Source organism: Asparagus officinalis, chromosome 8 (assembly GCF_001876935.1).
Source record: "Asparagus officinalis chromosome 8, Aspof.V1, whole genome shotgun sequence".
Classification (NCBI taxonomy): Eukaryota; Viridiplantae; Streptophyta; class Magnoliopsida; order Asparagales; family Asparagaceae; genus Asparagus; species Asparagus officinalis.
In genome coordinates this window covers 100,876,571-100,890,179 of record NC_033801.1, presented here as the reverse complement: position 1 = coordinate 100,890,179, position 13,609 = coordinate 100,876,571, and the positions used below count along the sequence as shown (strand labels likewise).

At 38.6% G+C, this 13,609-nt stretch overlaps 1 protein-coding gene across 1 annotated transcript; it reads right to left on the bottom strand.

Moving 5' to 3' along the window:
• Positions 1,178 to 1,840, bottom strand: LOC109821605. Its single transcript, XM_020387782.1, has one exon. It carries the CDS (start codon positions 1,838 to 1,840, stop codon positions 1,178 to 1,180), a length of 663 nt encoding a protein of 220 aa, XP_020243371.1.

Here is a 13,609-nt window from a genome sequence, read left to right as displayed (position 1 = left end):
AATTAATAATACAACATAATACACGAAATAGTACGTAATAGTAACAATAATACAACGTATGATACATAATAGTATCAATAACACAATAGATTAATTCTAGAAATTTTCACCGCATGAAATTAATTTATAAATATTAAAATTATTTAAATAAATATAATATTTAGACTTTTAAATCATATAAATTTATAAAAATTTGAAAAAAATACAAATACTCTTTTAAAAATCATAATTAAATATTTTAAAATACTAGAAAATTATTTTAACTAATATCAAAATTTCACAGTCATTACAAGATGTAACACTTTGGATTCTAAACTTATCACAAAATCTCTAAAATCCATAGCTGACAAATTATGTTCCGTTGTCATGGACTATTTGTATCGGGACTCCAAAACGGTAGATGACATGATGCTTGATGAATTTGATCACATTCGAAGTCTTATTTCAACATGACTGCTTCTATCCATTTGGAGAAGTAATCGGTTATGGCCAAAATAAACCGATGTCCTTTGGAAGTCGGAGGAGCGATGAGTCCGACAATATCCATATCCCATATCTCGAATGGCCAAGAGGCAGATGTCGGATGTAGGTTCTTTGGTGCCTAATGAATAAAGTCGTCATGGATTTGGCATGCGTGACAACGTTTAGCATAGTCAACTGCGTCTGAAAACATCTTTGGCCAATAATAACCAATTCGTCGGAGGTGGTCTTCCAACTTAGCCCCGGGTTGATGAGCTCTACACATCCCTTCATGAGCTTCCTTGAGAGCATCTTTCGCTTCTTTCCTAGAAAGACAATGAAGCATAACTCCATTGTATGATTTACGGTACAAAATTTGAGATGTCGTGTTGTAATAGAATCGGAGGGCTTTCCTCCGTTTGATAGCGGTCGCTTCCATGGGATTATCAGGTAAAATCCCGTATAAAACATAGTTGATATATGAGAATTGCCAGTCTCTAGGTTCGAATTCCATTGATGTTGTGCAGACTTCTCCAGTTACCGCTTCGTCGGATTGTTTTTGTGAGGAAATCTTGGGGTAATATAACTCACATTCTGAGACAGGAATTGTTATTTCAGCCCCGGGTAGCAATGCTAATGATGTTGCAAATGAAACCAAAGCATCAGCGTAAGCATTCTGAGTTCGTGGGATATACCCGATGAAGAAGCCTTTGAACTTTCATTCTTGTTCTAGGACCACAAAGTAATATGGGAGTAAATCCTCATTGCGTACTTTGTATTCTCCACAGAATCGATTTACGATGAGCTGAGAGTCACCGTATGCTTCGAGGTGTTGAATGTTAAGCTCCTCAGCAAATTGCATCCCTAATAGTAGAGCATTATACTCAGCTACATTGTTGGTGCAGGGTTCGATCAGAGAAAATCCTCTTGGAATCACGTGACTATTTAGAGAGATGAATACTACTCCTACTCCCGCGGTAATTGCGCTATGAGGGTTTACTCTGGATGCACTATCAAAGAATAACTTCCATACTTGCATAACTTCTTGGGCTACGCAAGATTCAGCGACTTCGTCAGGTAAGTCTTCATACAACTTAGATAATCCCGATACCAGATGATCAGCTAGGAAATCAACTACAGCTTGACCTTTAACAGCCTTCTGGGGCATGAACTGCATGTCATACTGTGACAGGAGAATTGCCCATTTTGCTAATTGACAATTCAGTGAAGATGGTTTCTTCATAAGCACTCTCAATGGGTTTACCTTAGAGATGACATGAATTATTTGTCCGACTAGGTAATGTCGCATCTTTTGGACAGCAAACACCAAAGCAAGGCATTCTTTTTTGACTGGATTGTAGCGATGCTCGGCTCCCGTCATGGTCCTACTTAGAGAGTAGATTGCTTGCTCCTGTCCTTGATTGTTATTTTGGGCTAATAAGGCTCCAAGAGAATGATTCATAGCCCTCACGTATAGCAGAATGGTTTTTCTGATATCGGGTCACAAGAACGAGCGGTTGAGTAAGATATCTCTTAATCTCCTCAAATGCCTTCTGGAGGTCTCCATCCCAAACGAAGGATACCCCTTTATTCATGAGTTTAGAGAAAGGTTGGCAGCGTCCCGAAAGGTTGGAAATGAATCTCCAGATGTAGGTTAACCTGCCTTGCAAACCTCAAAGCTCTTTGAGGTTTTTTGGAGGTGGTATGTCTTGGATGACACACACTTTTTTTTGGATCAAGAGAAATTCTCTTGGACGTAACTATGAATCCCATGAATTTTTCACTTGACACTCCAAGGAATGATTTAGTCGGGTTCATTTTCAGCTGATGTGCTCTCATAATGTCGAACATTGTTTTTAGATCTGTAAGATGATCAACTTTGTGTTGACTTTTCACTGCTATATCATCAACATAGCATTCAATCTTCTTGCGTAAGTGCTCATGAAAGATTGTGTTCATTGCACGTTGGTAGGTCGCACCTGCATTTTTCAATCCGATGGGCATCACTGTGTAGTAATATACTCCCAATGGTGTTCTGAAAGTAGTATGTTTTTCATCTTCAGGATACATTTTGATTTGGTTGTACACGAAGAAACCATCCATGAAAGACATCCTTTCATCCCGCATGTATTATCGATCATAACATCCGTGATGGGGAGTGGAAACTCATCTTTTGGACATGCTATGTTCAGGTCACGAAAGTCAATACATATCTGGACTTTACTGTTTTTCTTGGGCACTGGAACAATGTTGGATACCCAATCAGAGTGTTGTTCCTCTCTTATAAATCCCGAGTCAATAAGCTTTTTGACTTCTGACTCAATTACTTCCATGATATCTGGACGAAACCGACGTTGTTGTTGTTTAATGGGTTTTGCGTCTGGATCAATATTAAGATGATGCATGGCTACTTTTGGATCAAGGCTAGGCATATCTTCATAGTTCCAGGCAAAGACATCTATATATTCTTGAATGAGAGATATAAGATCTTCTTTCTCAGATGGTGATAAGCTTTCACTTATGAAGATTGGTTTAGGATCAGATTCGTATCCCATATTAACTTGGATTATTTTATCTTTAGTGGGTGGCTCACGCTGTTCAAAGCGTATATCCCAGAAAATGTTAAGACGCTTGATCCAAGGGCCATTGGTTGATTCGATCAATTCTTTGTCACCCCCTGCGTCTTCGTCTGGGTGGCTAGTCGAACCCATATCTACGGTCAAAGTTTTGAAGAAGGTTCCAACACTAATGTTGGACTCCCATGATGACGTCCCAGATGAATGTTCTTGACACAGACAATCACTAGTTTTGTTTTCTAAAAGAGAAGGGGTTGTGACATAACCCACACCTCTTCCAGTTTTTTGATAATAGTCAGGAGGTTTTCCTTCCGGAGTGAGAGACATTCGAACGGGTGTTCGTCGTCATCCTTTCCTAAAATTTAAAACTCTCTTTTCATTAAAATCATAACCCATTTGTTTCATTGAATGGATGGAATTGAGTTCATGGTAATGGAATTGAGGAACCCCATTATCTTCTTCTGAACTTCCTTGCTTGAATAGTTCAGGTTTGACTTTCCCAAAATAGATAGGCTTCTGCCCTTTCCTTTTGGATGGGACTTTGAAGAAAGCCTTTCGGGTATTCTCGATTTCTTCATCTTGTAGAGAAGGATGATTTAATCGGTAATGTGAGTGATGTCTTTGTGCATAATGTACGCCATATGTTGGTACCTGCATCAGTATCATTCTCTATTTGTTTATTTTTAGAGGACACATCAGATAAGTATGCTAAAATAAAATCTTTATTAATGTACCACTCGCTCTCACTCGGTACATTATTATTGCTCTCAATCTGACCCATTACATCAAAATTTAACTCCCATGGACAATCTTCCTTAGGATCTGGCTCGATGTCGGCTTCATGGCCACTGTTAATATCTTCTTCAAATTTCTCTTGAGATTCCAGGTAGAAGACAGAATCTATGTGGAAGTTTTCTACCCCTCTGAAAGGACGCTTCTCAGCAATTAGGGTTCAGACTTCTCCTTCATTATTAACATACTTTATAACCTGATGTAGGGTAGATGGGACAATGCGGTTCGCGTGAATCCACGGTCTCCCTAACAACAAGTTATAAGATGTGTCTGCATCTATAATGTAACAAATCACTTCGGACTTGAGATCTCCGATTTGACATCTGAGCTTGATCTTCCTCAGAGGCCGAGTGTGGTTGGCGTTGAAACTGAAGATAGTGGTATGGGTGGTGTTTAACTAATGCGTGGGAATTCCTAAGACCTGCATGACCCTGTAAGGCATAATGCTAAGTGCCGAGCCCAGATCAACTTGGACACGACTGATCTTCGAAGACCTAATATATCATGTGTAATATAAAGGTCTGTCGTGCTTGTGTTTGACTTGCATATCTTTCTGAGTGAATGATATGCAGGGTAAACTTCTTGCTGCTTATAAACACTATATACATGATTAGGCATTAGAAGCTTCAAGAGTCAGATGTAATAAAGCTTTTCGTGCTCATTAAAACTTCAATTAGAGCTTCCTTGGTGGTTTTAGACAATCGTAGAAGCTCATACAGGGTAATCCAGGCCGGTATGTTGGCTAACTGCACCATGACATTGAATCGGAAGGGACCGCTTGATTCTCCGGGTTCTTGGAAAAGGTTCTTATTGTACCTTGTTTCTTTTTGTTTCCCTTTGTCGGTTGACTTATGAGGGACAGAACCCCCAGCGTCTTGAGGCTGTTCTTCTGTTTCTTGAGCACCTTGATCATAGTTCCTTAGATAAGCTTTTCCTGACTGGGTGCCAGGGTTGCCACCTTAGTCTGCTACAAGAACGACCCTCTTCTTCTGAATCAGTGGGAGGTTTGAGGTAGTCATCATTCTCATTAATGGAGGGGCTAATCATGTTGGATGACTTAGTCTTACCTCTTTTCTTTTTGGACGAGGTGTTCGTCCTCTGTTGGTCTTTAACCAGATCGGGATGGACCCACATAATCTCCCCTTTCGAGGTAGTAAAGAGAGTTAATCATTTATCTTTCTGACCATGTAGGTTAGTGTTTTTTATGTGCATTTCTCCTTTATAGATGGACATAACTCCATCTGCATCTATTACAGGAGGGAAATTACCGAACTGGACCGCTTTCAAATTAGTAGATACAGTCTTCTGCTCGGGCTTCAATGTGAGCACATTAGCATTCACCAAGTTTTGCAGGATATCCTTGAAAACATAGCATTTTCTAGTAGGATGTCCTAGGAACATGTGATAATAGTAGTAATTAGGGTCATCTACTTTTCCTGCCTCATCCGGTTTCCTAATCTCGGGAACTTGCAATTTGTTATTCTTTCGAAGTAGTTGGAACAAAGTGTCCACATGCTCCTCTTTAAACGAGTATTGCTTAGGCGCTCTTTGCTGATTCAGTGTTTTGCCTTACTTAGCAGGTGATGCTCATGTGTTGGAATTGGCAGCCAAAGTCTCCTTTCCCTTGGATCGAGGAGCATTGTTTTGGTTGTGTTGCTATTGTGGTTTCGGTTGAGTAGCCTCTTCAGCCTTGACCCAAGTAACGATTTCTTCAACCTACTCCCCTTACAAAACCAATTGTCTCCAAGAGTAACATTCCGCTACCCCTATTTGAGCAATGAGCTGAGTCTGCAAGTTATGCCTATAAGTTTCGACCAAAGTAGATTGGGTCATATCTGATAGGCATCATAATGCCATGTTGTGGAATCTTTCGCCGTAAGTCTTAATAGATTCTCCCTTCCTCCGATTGGTGGTGAGAAGGGTTAGGACAGACACTTCTGTATAATCCTCAAAAAATCTGGCTAAGAATAGCCTTTCCAGATCTACCCATTTTTGAATAGACCCAGCAGGCAACTTCATGAACCATTCGAAAGCAATGCCCTTAAGGGTGCTAATGAAAATTGAGTCAGAATGGCGTCATTTGCCACCACGTCTCCGGTATGTGACTTGAAGTAGTAGACATGTTGATTTGGTGATACTGTACCGTCGAAAGGTTCCAAGGTTGGGACCTTAAATTTCGGTGGATAAGGAGCTACGTCCCATTCCGCGGGGTAAGGTCGTACCACTCCTTCTTCGTGAAGCTCATTGTTGTTATCTATTGCATTAAGGCGAGCCTCTAACTTGTCCATTTTAGATGATTGAGGATTTTGTTCCTTATCAGCTTCTTTCTCATTTTTAGAAGAATACTCTAGCTTGTGAGTCTCATGATCTGAGTTCTAGTGTGCCTTTTGTTTTCCCTTTGAAATTGTCCTCCGGGAAGATTCAGGCTTTTTGGCCTTTCTCTGCAAGGAGCTGGGCTAACATATCCTTCATTTGGACAAACATCTCCTACTGTGCATGAATCATGACATGATGTTCGTCGACTTTCTTGGCTAAGTCATCGGAACTTCCAGTCATATAGGCGGGTTCCTCATGTGCTGTAAAAGAGCTTGATGATTGTGAATCCATAATTGTTGAGTGTTCATCATCCGAAATGATTCCCTGAGCTCATCTTTGATAGTTAACTGGGCGGATAGCTCCTATCTAGGTTCGAGTGTGGCGATATACTCCTTCGAACTCGTTATAAATTTCTTGGACAGTCGGAGAATGACTTCTCTCTGACTCGTCAGAATTAGGAGCTGAAGCCTACCCTCTACCGATCGCATTAATAGTGACTTTAGGATAATCAGCTTCAGAACTCTTCTTTTTGTGATGACGTTGTCGCTTGGCGGGCCTAGTGATGTTTGTCAATCTGTCAAATACCGATAGCCGAGGTGCGGATGCGCAACAGTGGCATTCTGAGAGGACTACAGAAATAAGCCGCTCACATTAACATGAATGAGCTATTTGTTGTGAAGGTCTTCCTCTCGACAACAATTCTCGCAAGTCGGATACTTAGGATGAATCTCTCGTAGAGTGTGAGGATGAAGATGGAACCCCTTGCTCGTGAGTGGGTGGGACTGATTCTTGACGGATATGAATCTTAAATCCATGTTGATTTTTTTCTGAACTTGGCGGAATACACCGTGTTCTGGAGAAGAAACACGAGGGTCACTTCTGATTTTATGAACGGTAGACTAAGGCCTGCGTTTAGTTGATGAAACAGACCCCTGAGGGCCGTGTTTTGGTTTAACGCACCCCTGGGGTGTGCGTTTGATTGACGAAACAGACCCCTGAGAGTCATGTTTTGGTTGAACGCACCCCTGGGGTGTGTGTTTGATTGCTAAAACAGACCCCTGAGGGTCATGTTTTAGTTGAACACACCCCTGGGGTGTATGTTTGATTGCTAAAACAGACCCTTGAGGGTCATGTTTTGGTTAAACGCACCCCTAGGGTGTGCGTTTATCTTTAGAAACGCTTTCCTGAAGACTACGTTTTGGATGAACAGCGCGCCGCTGAGGGCCGCGTTTAAGTTGTATCACGCGAGGTTTGTAGTTGGGCTCATTACCACGAAGTGTGCGTTCCGAAGTAGAGACGCGGCACTCAGGTAGAGACTCAAAAATGCGACCTTCGTGTTGGTCAAGTGATCGGCTATTTTGTAGGTGTGCTCATTGTATAGATCTCCTCCTCCGTCGAGCGGAATTCTTCTTGACTTGTTTCAAAGCCTTGGCGACAATGTCATCGATGTTGGTTGGATTTTCCTCCACCACAGGCCTTTTATGACTCGTTACACGCTGTGTTGACGCGGGTGTGGAGATTTTAACTCGTTGAACGAGTTTGACAGAGTCGGAACCCATTCCTTCGGAGGAGGGGCTGTTTAAGCAACTTTGGCCAAAGGAGAGGAATTTCTTCAGCACTGTAGCAATAATTGGAGTTTGGATCTCTTTGGAGATCTTGCGGACGTTATGCCTAACCTTGTGGCTAAGTGATCTAGAGGAAAGAGCTTCCTTGTACTTAGCTTGGTCGAATTCCATGACGAGAGTTTCGACCGTTGTTCCAATGAGGTTAACATCAGATTACGCCACTACTTTGTCGTCATAGAAGATTCTCCCTAGCGAAGTCACTATCTTTTGTTTGTTGGAAAATTTGTAATAAGAAAATGAAAGAATTAAATGTTTTATTCTTTCTAACTGCTTAAAAAAAAGAATGATTACAACTCTCTCAATCTTGATTACAATTTGAATTTTTGATTATAAAAGAGAAGAAGATCGACAGAGATCCTCCCCTTTGTTTAAGTCTGGGTTCTTCTTGGTGGCGATGGAGTGTCTCCCTCGAATGCTCACATCGAATTTGCTCTCCATTGACGATCCAAACATCTCGCTTTATTGGAACAATTAACTTGCGTGGCAAGTTTAAAACAAAAGAACTCTTAACGAGTTTATGAACTCAGGATGAGTTGGAACTCTGTGAAAATAGTTGTTTTAACCGAAAATTCGGTTAATTGCCAAGTGTTAAAACTCTCTTTTGCTAAGAAGATCTTTTTAGATCTCTTGGAGGTTTTATCTGAAAACTAGAGATTTTATCTGAAAACCGAACTTCAAGGAGAAAAATTCGACTCTAGATCCTCTGAATTTGATAGTCCCCCTAAAAAGAATCCTCCTAATTCGATGATGATTCCCCTCTCCAAAAGATCCGATCTCCTCTCCAAAAGATCCGATCTCTCCCTGAACTGAATTGATTTTCAGTTATTTATAGAGGATTAAGGGGTGTAACTACCCCTTAAATAGCTCCTAAGTGGGGTGTAACCGTTGATAATTATATTTTATTACAATTTTATACCCTTGTTATCTATTTTTTATGAATAAATATACCACTAATAATTATTTTTTATCTTTTAATTGCAGGTTAATGAAGAATAAATCTCAAACTCTCATCTCTCAACAAAGACCCCTTGATTTAACACCAAAGCCCAAAGCCAAAAGCAAAAGAATGAAGCCCATGAAGCCAAATAATTTCTTTTAATATTTAATAAAGCATTGAAGCCCAAATTGTCAAGAAAATGTCCAAAAGTCCAAGCCCAAAAGCCCAAGAAAAATAGATATACCATCAAGGAACAAATGAAGAAGTTTTGTGAAAAAGGGAATAAATCATGCAATCTGGATATCTCGGTAATATTTGGTATTTTGGCCATATCTCTCTCGTATTAACTCGGAATTGGCTGAATAAATATTCTCTGGAAAGCTAAGAACGAGATATATAACTTTTGTATTTATGACATCTCTGAAATCGGAATATATCATGGACAAATATTCATACAAAGAAGCACAATCTGAATTTCTGTGCTAGATCTCTGAAATCGGAATATATCATGGACAAATATTCATACAAAGAAGCACAATCTGAATTTCTGTGCTAGAGAAGTAATTATGGGAAGAATGTGAAGGTTAATGAAGAATAAAGCTCAAGATCTCTTCTTTCAGTAAAAGCCCATTGAATTAATAAAGAAAACAAGAAAAAGGCCCAAGAATTCAAGCCCAAAAGCTCAAAGGCTAAAAATGATTCCTTAGGACTTAAGTCTTCATCCAAGGGCTCTCATTTATTATTGTTTACTATAAATAGGGGTAGAGAGTGAGGGGTTGAGGGTGTAAAAATTTTTATAACTCCTTTTGGAGAGGAGAGCTACTCTTAATTGAGAAGGCCTTCCAAATTTGTAACTTTTTGTTACAATTAATAAAATAATTTTTTCACCATTTTAAATTTTTCTCTTCTTCTCTTTGTTGGATGATGAAGATGAAAATAAAGATGGAGATTAATTTGAAGGTTTGTTTTTCTTATTTCTCTTTTATTATTTATTAGTTTAGATTTATTTTCATGCTTGTAATTAGATTTTATTTTCTTGTTTAAATAGCCAAGAGGCTAGAACCCTCTTACCTTAGATTTATTTCATGCTCATAGATTAGATTTATTTCATGCTTATAGTGTAAATTTATTTTCTTGCATTTAATTCTTACAATTTATCTTGTAGTTTAGATTTTATAATTTATTTTGTAGTTAGATTTTAATTTCTTGCACTATTCACCTTGAGGCTAGAACCCTCTTGGGTTTAGTTTTTCTTTTTGTTCATTTTTATTTTCTTTGATTCGCCTTTAGGCTAGAACCCTCTAGGGAATCACCTTTTTCTAAGAAGATGATTCAATTCTAGATTACCCATATCTTTAATTGAATCCACCATCTTTACTTTGTTTCTCGATTTTATTCATTCTTCCTTCTTGCCTTGTTGATCATATTTATTTTTTACTCACATCCACTCTCAAAAACATTGATTTACACACTATCACTTTCACTCTCATTATATCTCCATAATCACATTCACTCATCACTCATATTTGTCACACACACAACATAAGAATTGATTTTATATTTTCTCCTACAAAACACATTCCTCATGGGATTGATAACTCTTTATACTATAACTTGATTAGTTGTGCACTTGCAACTTTTTGGTATATGTTTATGTCGCATCAAGTTTTTGGTGTCGTTGCCGGGGAAGGTGCTTAAGTAGATTTTAATTATTTTAGTTCTTTAACTTGTGTGTTTATTGTGAAGGAAACGCTTGGAGCTTATAGATCGCGGATTGGAGAACTAGGATTTGAAGATTTGCTTGTAGGTAATTCTTCTTTCTAGAATTTTTTAATTCCACCCTTTAGCTACTTCTTCACAATTAGAGACAATTAGGATTTAAAAAAAAGATTTTATTTTTGTTGACCATAATAAAATTCACCCTCTACTTTGACATTTACTAACAAGATAATAAATTCAAATAATTTCCTCCTTCTCATTTGTTTGATTGTTAACCCTAATTAAAAAAAGATTTTTTTTCCATCCTTTTTAGTTGCTTTTAATTCATAGGGTTGCATTTCATATTGTTAGTAGGAATTCACCAAGTGATTTGAGCATCTTAATTTGGCACACACTTAAAAATATTTTTAAGGGCAAAACCCCATATTCAAGATAAGGTGAGGGATTTCATCACCCTTTGCTTAGCCCAAAAATCACTAATTCCTCACTACACCACCCAAACCTAATAAAACTCATTAGACGTTGGCCCTAAGGATTCGAGCTCAATAAGGAACAAAGAATCCTTAAGTGAACCGGTTTAAGTTTTCTTGGATTAGTTGGTGTCTAAGGCAAGGTTTAGGGGTTGCGTAAAGCGCTCCGCAAAGAATGAGGTACTTAATTGACCTCTGATCACCCTCTAGTACTATCCTTACCTGGCTAACTACCTAGGTAAAACTTTAATCTTTTCACTTTAGGAGTTTTTGGTTAGGAGCTAGTCTAGTTGAGTTAGGCTTAACCCTAGAGTTAGAGTGATTGAAAAGTGATTGATTTGATTTGTTTTAGTTAGGATTTTTCTTTATCATAAAAAAACTAATTGTCTTTCTTTCCTTAAAAAAACAAACTTTTATAAAAAAAGTATAAAAAGAAATAGTTTTGGTGTATGCAACTGTGGATTAGGGATAATACACATCAATTAATTCGCTTTGAACCAATCATAGAAATAGAGCATCCTAATCCACCCGTTCTTCAAGATATGTGCTATCCCATTAGGAATGCAATCCCCTCTTGCATTAGGCTCCCCGAAACAAATGGAATAAATTTTGAGCTTAGACCGCATTACATAAACATGCTTCCCAAATTCCTTAGAAATGAAACAGAAGATGCATATATTTTTATCTCGGAATTTGAGGAAGTGTGTATTATGATTAAAATGAGAGAATTAACAGAATATGCGATCAAACTCAGATTTATTCCATTTGCTCTCAAAGACAAAGCAAAAAATGGCTGTATAGCTTACCCGTAAATTCCATCACTACTTGGGAGAAATTTATCACCGTTTTTTCTTAAGAAAATTTTTCCTATCCATAAAACGGTGAAGCTATGAAACAGCATCATGAATTTTAAAATTGTCTCGGGAGAACCTTTTTAAAAGTATTTTGACCGATTTAAAGATCTTCTCATCCAATGTCCTCATCACGGTTTAGAAAAATGGCGATTGTGCCAAATAATTTATGAGGGATTAGATTACTCTGCAAAAACTTCATTAGAATCAATGTGTCATGGGGATTTCATGAGGAAAAATGCCGACGAAGCTTGGGAATTTTTAGAGAGTCTATCCGAGAAAACAATGCAATGAGAACATTGTGATGACAGAGTTTTATCAGTTCCCCATTCTAAGTCTAGTGATCTTTCCTTGGAGTCAAACATTGCTTCTGAAGCGAAGATGGCGACAATTCTGCGGAGGTTAGAAGACTTAGAAATTAAGGAACGAGCTCCAACTCAAATCAATCATGTTTCTGCCCCAGGATGTCATAATTGTCAGTCTCCTACCAACGTTTCAGAGGAATACCCTCTCCTAGGAAACAACCATGCATTAGAATAGATGAACGATGTATTCCAGCACCCTAGAAATAATCCATTTTCTCCAACCTATAATCCAGGTTGGAGAAATCATCCTAACTTTGCATGGAATCGAGGAAATTCTCCCGGAACTCAAAACTTCACTCCCGCTTCGACCCAACATTTTCCTAGGGGAAACACAGTTCCTTTCAATTCTCATCCATAATTTCAACAACCCAATCTGCCGTATCAAAATCAGTCTCCTCTTCATCAAGCTATAATTCAGAATCCTCACAATCCAGATCAGGATAAACGTCTCAATGTCTTGGAAAGAGGTTTGGAAACCATAATTAAGGCCTCCACTCAAACCACGAATATGTTGACTCAAACGTCTAGTACTCTGAATTCCTTTATGCAATCAACTGGACAAATGCTCAACTCTAACACTTAAGCTATAGCTAGATTAGAATCCTAACTTGGTCAACTAGCTAGTGCCGTGAGTGAAAGAGAGAAAGAAAAATTTCCGAGTCAACCCGTGGTCAACCCTAAAAATACAGGATGCAGTTCATCTTATGAAGCTCAAGTGAATGCAATCCATTCACTTCGGTTAGGTAGACAGGTCGATAATCAAGTGAGAACTCCTCCAAGTCAAACTTTTGATCCAATACTAATTCCTTCTCCTTCTCCTTCTCCTTCTGATGAATCTATTCAACAATCACCCCCCTCAGATGACCAAGAACCTGAACCCGAACCTGAGCCTGCTTTTGATAGATTCAGACCGGTTGCTCCCTTTCCAGATAGACTCAGGTCTAGGAAACACTCTCCTCAGGAGGAGAAGATCCTAGAAACATTCAAGCAGGTTAAGGTCAATATTCCTCTCTTAGATGTAATTGAACAAATTCCATCTTATGCTAAATTTTTAAAAGAATTATGCACTAATAAGAGGAGAATAAATGTTCCAAAGAAAGTCTTTTTAGCCGCCAATATCAGTAAAATGCTATCAAATCTCATACCTTTTAAACGTAAAGATCCAGGTTCCCCCATCATTTCATGTATCATTGGTAATACTCACATTGATAAGGCACTTTTAGACTTAGGGACCAGTGTCAATTTGCTTCCATATTCAGTCTACCAGCAATTGGGTCTAGGTGTACTAAACCCAACCAGATGCACCTTACAGTTGACTGATAGACCTGTTAAAGTCCCTATGGGTGAGTTAGAGGATGTTCTGATTAAGGTTGGAGATTTTATTTTTCCAGTAGATTTTGTAGTCTTGGAAACACAACCTGTTTCCAATCCCAAAGGACAGACACCTGTCATCTTAGGATGATCTTTCTTAGCCACTTCTAATGCTCTCATTAACTGTA

Coding starts and splice junctions, on each gene's coding strand:
- LOC109821605 (XM_020387782.1), bottom strand. CDS start 1,840: ATGACGGGAGCCGAGCATCGCTACAATCCAGTCAAAAAAGAATGCCTT.